This window comes from Tupaia chinensis, unplaced genomic scaffold (genome assembly GCF_000334495.1).
Source record: "Tupaia chinensis unplaced genomic scaffold, TupChi_1.0 Scaffold000634_1, whole genome shotgun sequence".
In the NCBI taxonomy this organism is placed as follows: Eukaryota; Metazoa; Chordata; class Mammalia; order Scandentia; family Tupaiidae; genus Tupaia; species Tupaia belangeri.
Window position 1 is genome coordinate 3619774 of NW_006160154.1, and position 11979 is coordinate 3631752.

Here is an 11979-nt window from a genome sequence, read left to right on the forward strand (position 1 = left end):
AAAAAAAAAAAAAAAAAAAAGGAAATGGTAACTTTGTACTTAGTGTTGAGCCCAAGTTAAAAGCTCTGAAAACAAATTTTCCCCAAGTTTTCATGGTGTTTGCTTCCCGAGGCCTCCCTCCTCCTGATGAAAGTTGATAGATTAACGTGTAATTTATATTTGAGTCAGAGATTTGGGCCTGCTACAGAGTTCCCTGCTAGCGTGCAATGCATTTCCCCCAAACTACGTATGGAAAATACATTGGAATGTAAGTCAGCCACAACAGAAAAAGGTCAAGGAAAGGTTTATACACAGATTCTACTGTAAATATTACAACTTTGCCCAGGATTTCTTTGCCAGGGCTGGTTTGGTCTGGGTTTCCTTGATTCATTCTTCTATAAAAATTCTAGAAAACAACCCACATTTCTTCAGGGTTGTATTAGTCAGGGGTCTCCAGAGATGGAGGACCAATAGGATAATTATACAGAGGAAGAGATTTATTATGAAGAATTGGCTCATGTGATTATGCAGGCTGAGAAATCCCACGCTTTGCCTTTTGCAAGCTGGAGACCCAGGAAAACTAGTGATGCAATTCCAGTGTGAGTCCAAGGGCTTGAGAACCAGGCTAGTCAGCGGGGTAAACACCAGTTCATCAGCAGCAGAAGACAGTAGCCCCAGCTCAGCAGGCAGCCAAGAAATCTTCCTCCACCTTTTGTTTGGTCAAGGCCTTCAAAACATTGAATGAGGCCCACCCACATCAGGGAGAGCCATCTGCTTTACTGAACCCTCTGAGTCAAAAGTCAATTTCATGCTGAAATACCTTCCCTCACAGACACACCCAGCAACAATTTTTAAACTGGGCACCCTGTGGTGCAGTGGAGTCCATGCAGAGAATTAACCATCACATGTGTCTTTGATGAGGGGGAAGCTTCTTAAAGCAGTGATGGGAGTAGAAGGAAAAATTTCCAAAATTCTCAGTTATTTTTAATGATAAGTATGTCTTTTAAAAAACTCCCTAGAGAGTCTTGGTCTAAGACAATCAGGCTCCAAATTCCTTCTGTGGTCCAAGCCTGTCTATACAATATTCCTCTGTTAACTTCTTTCACTCCTTCTGACTCTCATGACTATGTTCAGAATATCCTGGAGGTCTGATATCTGATAACACAACTTGAAAAAAAAGAAAATGACAATGAATAAGACTTGCTCCATGCCTTATCAGACAAACGTATAATGAACAGGTTCAATGCAACAGGTAAGGTAAGTACCAACTACAAGAAAGAGGAACAAGTAAACCCTCTCTAGGGTTTCTACTTCATCTTCTATCTGCCCCCAGGCACTGGCTTCCTCAAACAGCAAGAGGTGAACTACATAATGCCTTATGGCCTCTGTTGGGCATACGGCCACTCACCACTCTATGCTTAGTGTCTAAATGCACACCTAGAAACCTGCACAAGCATACATCTCCTGAGGGCCTGAATGAAGTGCAAGGGGAAGTGATGAAGAGCCAAGGTAGCTGGCTAAAGTCCTGTCTCTTCCAGTGACCAGTACTGTAATGCTGGACAAGTCACCAAATCTGTCTATCTCACTAGTAACACAGTTACAACACAATTTGTGATCTCTCAAGGTAACAAGCATCACATCAGATAACTGTAGGAGAAAGTTCTTTGTGAACTAATGAATGCTAAAAAATGTCCAACACTATGGTTATTAGTATTTTATCTCAATTTGATTTGACCACATTAGGCTAAACCTCAGTGGCCTTTTGCCGCTATGATAGAATACCAGAGACTGGGTAATTTATAGTAATGAAATTTGGCTCATAGTTCTGGAGGCTGGGAAGTCTATAATCAAGGGGCCACATCTGGTGAGGGCTTTCTTACTGAGTCATCCCACGGCAGAAAGTAGAAGTGCAAGAGACCACATGCAAGCCACTTGAGCCACAGCTGTGGTGGCCAAGTAGCACTCTCCCAGAAAATGGAAAACAGAGTTGGAGCAGTTCGTGGTATTAAAGCTAAGGTCCTGTGGGTATCTATTTGGACACCTTATGGCCCCTGCTTTGGGCCTGTCATGGACAGAGCAGCTTCCAAGATCTCTGAAATGCCTTTGAGTCTTCCTCTCATGTCTTGAATACCACCTGAATTCCTTATATAGCCATAATTTTTTTAAACAGTCACTTGGTAACTCCTTTGATTTGTTTTCCTAAGGATGTTTTTCACTCTTTTTATTTATTTATTTTTTTTTGAGAGATTTTCACTGTAGGGCGCGTGCGCTCGCCAGACAGACAGAGAGAGATAGAGAGACAGAAAGCGAGAAATCACCCCCCAGGGGGGATGGTCACGCCGCAATCCCTTCTCCTCCATTCTCCTCTCGGGATCTTGGGCACGCACGCATGCACACGCGCCCGGCGTGAGTTTTAAGCCACCGGGTCCGGGACACGAACCGCAGTCAACTACGTGGGAGTCCAGCGACATAGCCATTACGCTAACTGCTGGTTCCCAGGATGTTTTTCACTCTTTATGTGGCTATGCTGTGGATTCTTCAAGTCTTTCCCTCTGCTTACTTTTAAATTATAAATTTCATCTTTATGTTATTTCTCTCTTTTTTTTTTTTTCCTTTTTTTTTGGAGAGGATTTTGCTATAGGGTGCGTGTGATCACCAGAAAGAGAGAAAGAGACATACAAAGTGAGAAATCACCCCCCAGGGGGGATGGCCACATGGCAATCCCTTCTCCTCCATTCTCCTCTCGGGATCTTGGGCACGCATGCACACACACCCGGCGTGAGTTTAAGCCACCGGGTCCAGGACTCGAACCGCAGTTGACTACATGGGAGTCCAGCGACATAGCCATTACGCTAACTGCTGGTCCCTTATTTCTCTCTTCTCACATCTTACTTTATGCGGCTAAAAGTAACCATGTAACTTTTTCAATACAGTTATGCACCACATGTTTCAGTGGTGAACATATATAGTGATGACCCATGAGATTGTAATGGAGCTGAAAAACTCCTATCATGAGTGATATTGTAGGAGTCATACTCTGCAGTGCAATGTACTGCTCATTATGTTTGTGGTGATGCCGATATAAAAAAACCTACTTTACTTCCAGTTGTATTAAAGTATAGCACATGTAATTGTGTACGGTAAGTTAGGGTCTTACTATGTTATGATCTTCCTGTTTCCGCCTCTGAAGTAGGTGGGACTATAGGTGTGCAAAAAAGCCACCTGGCCTGCTATGGGATTGAAATCCTATCTCAGCCTTCCAAGTAGCTAAGAATACTAGCATTTGTCGCCATGCCCCACTTTTAGGTTGGCTAGGAATCAAGCATGGGCCTCCCATGTGGCCTTGGTCTATGGGATAGCACCATCAATCAGTATATAGGTAGGCCTATACTACATTTTTCATCATTTTTTACAGTGTGTACTTCCACTCACTAAAACATAATTGAAAATTTAGTCTAAAACAGGATGCCACATCATACCAGCAGTAGCCTCCTACAACTTACGTTTACATCTCTTGATCTCATCATTTTCTCTTGTGCTTGATTTCATCTCATGTGATTTTGTTCACCATATATCCCTACATGTATAAAATCCACCATTAGTGATTCTAGTAAGTGACCAAATCAATTCACTGGTTTGGAAATGAAGTGAAAATCAAGGACCGTAAAGGTAGAAAATCAGTGAAGGTTACTCCTTGCCAGTTACTCCTCTGGAGGAAGTCTCATTCTTCCAGAGCTATGATCTTGAAGAACAATAACAAAGCGATGGAAACTGCTAAAGGATCTGTAGCATTGAAGGTAACAGAACAGAAAAATTTGAGAAGGGCCCTTCAATCTGGATTGAAGATCAGACATAGAAATTTCTCCATCTCAGCACCATGACAGTCACGGCTAATGTAAAAATCTTTGTGATGTTGAAAAAGGCTGGACACAACTACAATGTTGAATTTACTGCTAGCTCTGGGTGGTTTAAATGATTCAAGAATTGTTATTTGTTAGATGATGTGAAAGTGAGTCATGAGTCGGAGTGTTGTGAAGGCAGCTGACTGGCTACTAAGTAGTTGATCACAACAACTAGTTGGCTGCATGACTAGTTAACTGGTCAGACAACTAGTTAACTGTTTTGACTAGCTGGTTAAGAGCTAATTAGCTGGTTAGAAAGCTAGTTAGTTGGATAGATGACTAGTTAACCGGTCAAGCAACTAGTTATTCATTTGACTAGCTAGTTAAATATTTAGTTAGCTGGTTAGGCAACTAGTCAGTCAGCTTGAGGAACTAGTTAGCTGGTCAGACAGCTAGTTGGTTGAGTGACTAGTTAACTGGTCAGACGACTAGTTAGTTGGTTGAGTGACTAGTTAGCTGGCTAGGTGAGTAGGTAGCCAACTGATGAGCTACTTAGCTATGTGCCTAGCTGTTTAAATAGTTGATAAGATGGCCAGCTAGCTGCTTATGTGACTGGCTACTAAGTAGTTGGTCACAACAACTAGTTGGTTGCATGAATAGATACGCTAATAGTGGATGCTCTCACAATGACAAAACTACCTAATTTCTTACAAGGTCATTAAGCCATGCATGGCTGTATTTTGCTTAAATACACTGGGATAGCTTAGTTTATTGGTCTTAAATTCTACCTTCCATAAAGCCCTTGGGTATGGACACAAATCAGCCAACTACTTTGCAACTGTATAACAATGATGGCCTTCCTTTGGCCCAGTGTCCAGTATCTAGTTTCTCATTTTCATCAGAGATCTTATTAGCATGGCTTTTATTTGTCTATATTTCTACCAACATTCTGATAATGACCACATCAATAATCGCTAAGGTTTAACTTCCTCTGCAGCTCCTATCTTCTAAGCCCCACCAAAACTGCCATTTACACTCTACTCATAACAATCTAGTCTTTCCAGCCTGAGCCTTCAAGTTCCTCCAGCCTCTACCTACTGCCCAGTTCTGAACCACTTCCACATTTTCAGGTATTATATAACAGCCTCTTTCTTGGTACAAAATTTCTGTCCTAAGCCTTTTTTGCGCTGCTATAACAGAACATGTCTGGCATTGTCAGCTGTGGTGACACACAAATAGCTCCACCACTTAAGAAGCTACAAGTCACATGCCAGATCCAGATTTGGTTCCTGAGCCAACCTGAACACACTAGGTATGGCTGCACACTCCCATGATTCTAATTGAAAGGCTAGGCAGAAGGACTACAACACTCAGTGAGACCCTGCCAAAAAGATCTATCTTGACTCAGCTGCTGTGGCACAGCAGTGGCACAGTTTACCTCCAAGTGTGAGATTCATGTGGTTGACTCTGGGTTTGGATCCCTGGATAGACTGGAAAACGTGTTGGGCACATGTAATAAGTGCACTCAGGATTCTGTGGAGCTGGAAGGCTGAGGAAAGACTAGAAAGTGACAAGATTTTGTCAAAGGTGCTTGTCTTTCGTGCTCATGTATATGTTATCATTAAAAAAACACAAACAAAAATACTGTCTCTTCCTTTCACTCTCTTTCTCAGGAAATGAAAAAAAAAAAAAAAAAAGAAAGAAATGTATTGGCTCATGGTTCCTGAGGCTGAGAATTCCCAAATCAAGGGTTTGCATCTAGTGAGGGCCTTCTCGCTACATCATCCCATGGTAGAAGGCAGATGGGTGAGAGAATACCTGTGAAAGAGTGAGGACGACTGCTCAAACTCATGCTTTTATCAGGAATCCACTCCTGTGATAACGGTGTTATTTAGTTCACCAGATTCAGCCTTCGGAACCTAACAATGTCTTAAAAGTTCTATCTTGGGGCTAGCAGGTGAAATGGAGGTTAAGCAGGCTGGATCCCACAGAGCTGATTGGGTGGTCTGAGTCTGGACTTGGCGGCTTGAAAATCACATTAGACATGTGTGCGTGCGTGTTCAAAATCCCAAGAAGAGAATGAAGGAGAAGGGATTGTGGTGTGGCCATCACCCCTAGGGTGGGAGGTGACTTCCTACTTTTTCCTCTTTCTCTCTCTGCCTGGTGAGCACATGCACCCTATAGCAAACTAAAAATTTTTAGAATATTAATACATATTTTTTAAAAGGTCCTATCTTTTAGAATTAAGTTTCTATTACATGAACTTGGGGGACACATTCAAACCAAAGTAGGTATTAATAAAAATTTTTGAGTGTACCATTTGTTCCCCGAATGACTTGGAGATAGCATCAGACAAGCATGTTTCACAGTTAGAGAAGCATTTTAAATTTAGATCTGCTGTAATTATTAAACTTTTAAATGTTAAATGATTATTAAAAATAGTATTGCCTACTTTTTGAAAATTGGAAATAGAAGATAGAAATCGGAAGAAAAATAAAAGGCCAAAATGTTAAATGATTATTAAAAATAGTATTGCCTACTTTTTGAAAATTGGAAATAGAAGATAGAAATCGGAAGAAAAATAAAAGGCCAAAATGTTAAATGATTATTAAAAATAGTATTGCCTACTTTTTGAAAATTGGAAATAGAAGATAGAAACCGGAAGAAAAATAAAAGGCCAAAATCCTAATACCTAAAGATAATCATCAACATTTTATTCATTATTCTGCAGTTCTTTTTCTAGATTGTTTTTAGTGTTGACATATTCAGAAGTACTTTACATTGGCTTTTTTTTTTTTTTTTTTTTTTTTTTTTAGGGGTTTTTTTTAAGGGGGGTGTTTTTTTCCCAAAAACAAAGGGCGTGTGTGCTTGCCAGAAAGACAGAGACAGAGAGAAAGAAAGTGAGAAATCATCCCCTGGGGGTGTGGGGGGAGGCCATTCCACAATCCCTTCTCCTCCATTCTCCTCTTGGGATCTTGGGCACGCATGCACACGTGCCCAGCGTGAGTTTAAGCCACCGGGTCTGGGACTCAAACCGCGGTTGACTACATGTGAGTCCAGCGACATAGCCATTACACTAACTGCTAGTCCCCCTACATTGGATTTTTGAAAGCTGGTAGTAAACTGTTAAGTATAGGAAGGAATTTTTCCCAGAGGAATTTCTGTGCTTATAGGTTTACTCCCATCATAAGGAAAAACATTCATAATAAAATAATTTGCTATTATGATTTATCCAGCTGTTATTGTGAAAAGGCAATGACCCCTTCACATTCTTAGAAGTTCCTTAGAGATTTCCTTTAACTCTTGGTCAGAATTACTTATTCTTTTAGCATTTTTAAAGATGGGAACAAAGCTGAGATGTTTTCTGACTCTTCACATGTCTGAGATTGCCATTTTGCATCTCAGTCTTTGCTTCCCAAAACTTTTTTCATTGTCTTTTAGTTTTTATTAGTAATGAATAACTGTGATCTGAGATCACTAATAATTTTTGTTCCTGTATAAGTAAACCTGTTATTTTATTTTATTTTTACTATAGGGCATGTGTGAAAGAGAGAGAGAGAAACAAGCCCAAAAGGATCATTGTGCCACGATCCACCCTCCAGCCTCAACCAGATGAGATCGTGGGCATGTGTGTACGCACTTGGTGTGTACAGGGAGGCCCTGGGACTCCTGACCTTCCCATGGGATCCAGCATCACAGAGCACTGTGTTACCACCGTGCCAGTGGGTGGCTCCACTGTAACTGTTTTTAAGAGTATAGTTTAGTGGCATTAAGGACATTCACACTGTTGTGCCACCATCAAGAATTCCCTTTTAAATTGCACATGCATTTTGTTCTTTTTGGCTCAAAAACATTTCTTAAATTCATTAAGTAGCACTTATTCACTAGAGCACCTATCAAATGCTAGTCACTGTTTTGAGCACTGGTGAATTTATTTCTGGTTATTACTTTTATTCCGTATTTCCTGGCTTTGTCCTCAGGAATTCTGTATCTCAGAGGACATAGGTTTCTACTCTGCTTTCCTGTTCTTGGCTCTCATCATAACTCTTTAGCCTACATTCTGAGAGAGATAGTTCTCAAGTTTGTGTTTGACAATTTTGCTTTTTTTCTGCTTTTGATAATGTTTTAAGTCACTGTAAACACAGGACATTTTCTGCATTGCTTTTTTATTCTACTTATTTTCCTCTTTGGTTTATCCTGTCTTTTTATTTCTCCTTCTTTCTTCACACCTATCAGTGTCATAGGTGCTGTGTTCTCTCAAATCTCACCATGAATATGAGAGAGATTTTTCTTTCTTTTTATTAAGTATGGATCTTTTTTTTTTAAGAATTACTAATTTTATTTATTGTCATTATTATTTAATTTGCTATAGGGCATGTACACTCACCAGGGAGAAAGAGGAAAAGAGAGAAAATTTGAGAAAGTGAACCATCAGGTCTGAGACTCAAACTGTGATCGGTTATGTGGGGGTCCAGTGCTGCAACTACCATATCACTTACTGGCCCCAAAAGAGGTTTTGTTTTTGTTTTTTAATTATTTTATTTAACTTTATTTATTATTATCATTATTATTTTCCAGTTTGATCAGAGAGAGAGAGAGGAAGTGAGAAAGCAAGCCACCAGGTCTAAGCCTTGAATTTTAATTATTTTATTTAACTTTATTTATTATTATCATTATTATTTTCCAGTTTGATCAGAGAGAGAGAGAGGAAGTGAGAAAGCAAGCCACCAGGTCTAAGATTTGAACCGTGGTTGGCCATGTGGGAGTCCAGCGCCTTTAACCACCATGCCACTTGCCGCCCTCCGCCCCCCAAGAGAGGTTTTTTTATAGTGTCATAGTATCTTTTTTTTTTTTAATTTTTTTTTGAGAGTTTTTTTTTTGCTATAGGGCGCGTGCGCTTGCCAGACAGACAGAGAGAGACAGAGAGACAGAAAGCGAGAAATCACCCCCCAGGGGAGATGGTCATGCCGCAATCCCTTCTCCTCCATTCTCCTCTCGGGATCTTGGGTACGCACGCACACGCGCCCGGCGTGAGTTTTAAGCCACCGGGGCTGGGACGCGAACCGCGGTTGACTACGTGGGAGTCCAGCGACATAGCCATTACGCTAACTGCTGGTTCCCGTGTCATAGTATCTTTTAAAAATAATTCTTAAGGGTCAGCAGGTGACATAGTAGTTGGGGTACTGGACTCCCATATGGAAAACTATGTTCAAGTTCCAGACCTGGAGGCTTGCTTTCTCACTTTCTTTCTCTCTCTCTGGCGAGTGCACATGCCCCATAATAATTTTTAAAAATAAACAAATAAAATTAAATAATTATTTAAAAGAAAGATAATTTCCAAAGTTGAAATTTTTCAACATCTTCCAGAAACATTTCCCTGTGCTTTCTCTCTCTCACTCTATGAACATACACTCATATATAACCACAAACACATTCATATTCACACATAGAGTTTATTTACTTCTTCCACAAGGTAGAGACAGCATCCCAACGCAATGCCCCAGCCCACCCCAAGCCTTACCCAGCCCAGATCATGAGCATAGGCCCAGAGTGCACAAGGCCCCAGGACTCAAACCTGGGACCTTGCCATATGGGTCCAGCACTGCAGAATGTCACACTACTGCTGTGCCGCTGTCTGGCCTTATCCCTGTCTGTTTTCTGAAGGATGTTGGTATATAAACGCTGAATTGATTTTTTTTTTCTTACTTAACTGGAACTGGAAAGGGACGGACAAAGATACAGGAGTTTGTCCCTGTTGGTACACCTGGGTGCAAGCACCTCTGCAGATTTACCTACAACTGATTGGTAGGTTGATGTCCATTCTTCCAGGTCCATTTCCCAGAATGGAGTTGGCAGCTGATATTGCAAGATTGCCAGGATAAGAGCCTCCTTACTTTAGCGTATATACTGTGAATAAATAGGGTGGGACACAGAAATAGTACTCCTCCCTGGGTACATGGGCCCTTCCTATTACCAACACCACTCCAATCCTTGCCTTTGACTGTCAGGTCACTGAGCATTTCCTATATGTTCACCAACTTGACAAACAGGATAAAAACCAGCATCATTCAAACAAATTCTTTATTCTATCCATTTAAGGATTTGTAGAAGTTATTACAGAAGTGAACACTGAAATAAAAAATGTATTTTCATAGCTGTAGCTCTTATAAAAAAGTTGATATCTACATGACCCTGATTTAAAAGATTCAGGGTATTTCCATTACTCAGAATCCATGAGGAAAGTTTCGAAGTCCAGATCCAAGTCAGAAACGAGAGCACTGACAAAGTCATCGATGGAAGGGTGCTTCTGAAGCATACCTGCAACAAAAGAAGGGTTAGCCACCACAACTACCGGTAGGCAATAAGGAGGGGCAGAGACAGACTCAAATCTATATATTAGGAGAACATTCAGGCTTCTGAAGTAATATTTTTATTCTATAACCTGACAATGAGGACATTTCATTAAATCATGGCGAGTATGTGACCCCTCAAGCTATCTGTGATTTTAGTGTACTTTTATTTTCTAGAGATTAAGGCCCAAATACATTTCCCAAGAGGTTTTATTTCTATATATATTGCCATATATTGATACTTGGAGTGAGATTAGAAAATTGTGTTTTCAGGACCAGCAGATGGCATAATGGTTGAGTCACTGGACTCCCATGTAGTTGACTGTGGTCTGAGTACCAGATCCAGTGGCTTAAAACTCATGCCAGGCACACGCGTGTGTGGCCAAGATCCCAAAAGAAGAATGGAGGAGAAGGGAGTGGCATGGCCATCCCCCCCAGGGGATGATCTCTCACTTTCTGTCTCCTCGTATCTCTCTTTTTCTCTCTGGTGAGCACACGCATGCTATAGCAAAAATCTCTCTTAAAAGAAAGAAAAAAAGAAAGAAAAAAAAAGAAAACTGTGTCTTCTTTAGTTACTGGGGTCAAAGAAAAAAAAAGAAAACTGTGTCTTCTTTAATAATTGGGCTGTGAGATGATTCAGAATGTAAGTTTAATTACTTACCAAGTTTCATTATCAAGTTCTATACAGTTCAAAATCAATCAAGTGTTTGTTTTTTTTTTTTTGGTTTGTTTGTTTGTTTTTTCAGAAAGCTTGTATCAGAAACTGGTTCCTCAAGATTTCCCTGTCTTAAGATAATTCTTAGCTTTTCAAGTTACTAATTTATAATGCAGAAGTCACTTGAAATCTATTATGCAAGTGTCCTCATCTAATATATAAGGTTGCTATAAAGATTAAAAAAAAAGTGTAGTATTAATGGAAAGCAATGAGGTACTGTGTCCAGAATATATTAAGAATTCAGTGAAAAGCTGAATTGATCTCCTTACTTCCCTCCAACATCAAAGACAAAATTCAAGTGCTCAGCCTTGTTGCTTTAACCTATATTCTTGGCAGGAAATACTAATTCAAGGGTTGAACAGATTCTATACACTGACATTTGATTTGGGTGGCGGATCTTGTGAAACTACTTTTAATATTAAGCCAATAAAAGATTTCCAAAATCCTCTGCTATTTTCTAAATCTTTAGTGTATTACATTTCAGCCAACATGCATGAATCATTTGCTGTGTGTAAAGGATGAGGGTAGGTCATGAGCAAACAGAGACAATCAGGATAAGTGACAATATGAGGGTTATGAGGACCCAATCAGTAAAAATAAACTGTATGGAATTAGATGTCCATATGGGGAAAAACCCACTAACCTTGACTTCTACCTCTTATCATACATAGAAACTAATTTGATATAGCCATGCACATAATTGTAAGAGCTAAAATTATGAAGGATTTAGAAAAACAAAACATGGGGTCAACAGGTGTCTTAGTGGTTAAGGCGCTGGATTCCCACATGGTTAACCACACTTTGAGTCCTGGACTCAGTGGCTTGAAATTCATCTGGGCACCTGTGCATGCATGCCCAAAATCTTGAGAGGCAAATGGAGCAGAAGGGACTGCGGTGTGGCCATTCCCCTGGCAGGGTGTGTGTGTGTGTGTGTGTGTGCGTGTGTGTGCGTGTGTGTGTGTGTGTGTGTGTGTGATTTCTCACTTTCTGTCTCCCTGTCTCTCTGGCAAGAAGAAGTACCCTATAGCAAAAATCTCTCTCAAAAAAAGAAAGAAAAATGAAACACAGTATCTTGTGGTTTTTGAGGTAGGGA

At 40.3% G+C, this 11979-nt stretch overlaps 1 protein-coding gene across 1 annotated transcript in view; it reads right to left on the minus strand.

Moving 5' to 3' along the window:
• Positions 1-9884: 9884 nt before the first annotated feature.
• Positions 9885-11979, minus strand: part of MIPEP (mitochondrial intermediate peptidase) — a 187687-nt gene continuing 185592 nt past the window's right edge. The window contains exon 19 of the mRNA XM_006159527.3: positions 9885-10139. Within this exon, the coding sequence (XP_006159589.1) occupies positions 10042-10139 (98 nt within the window). The 3' untranslated portion in view covers positions 9885-10041. The remainder of the gene's footprint in view (positions 10140-11979) is intronic.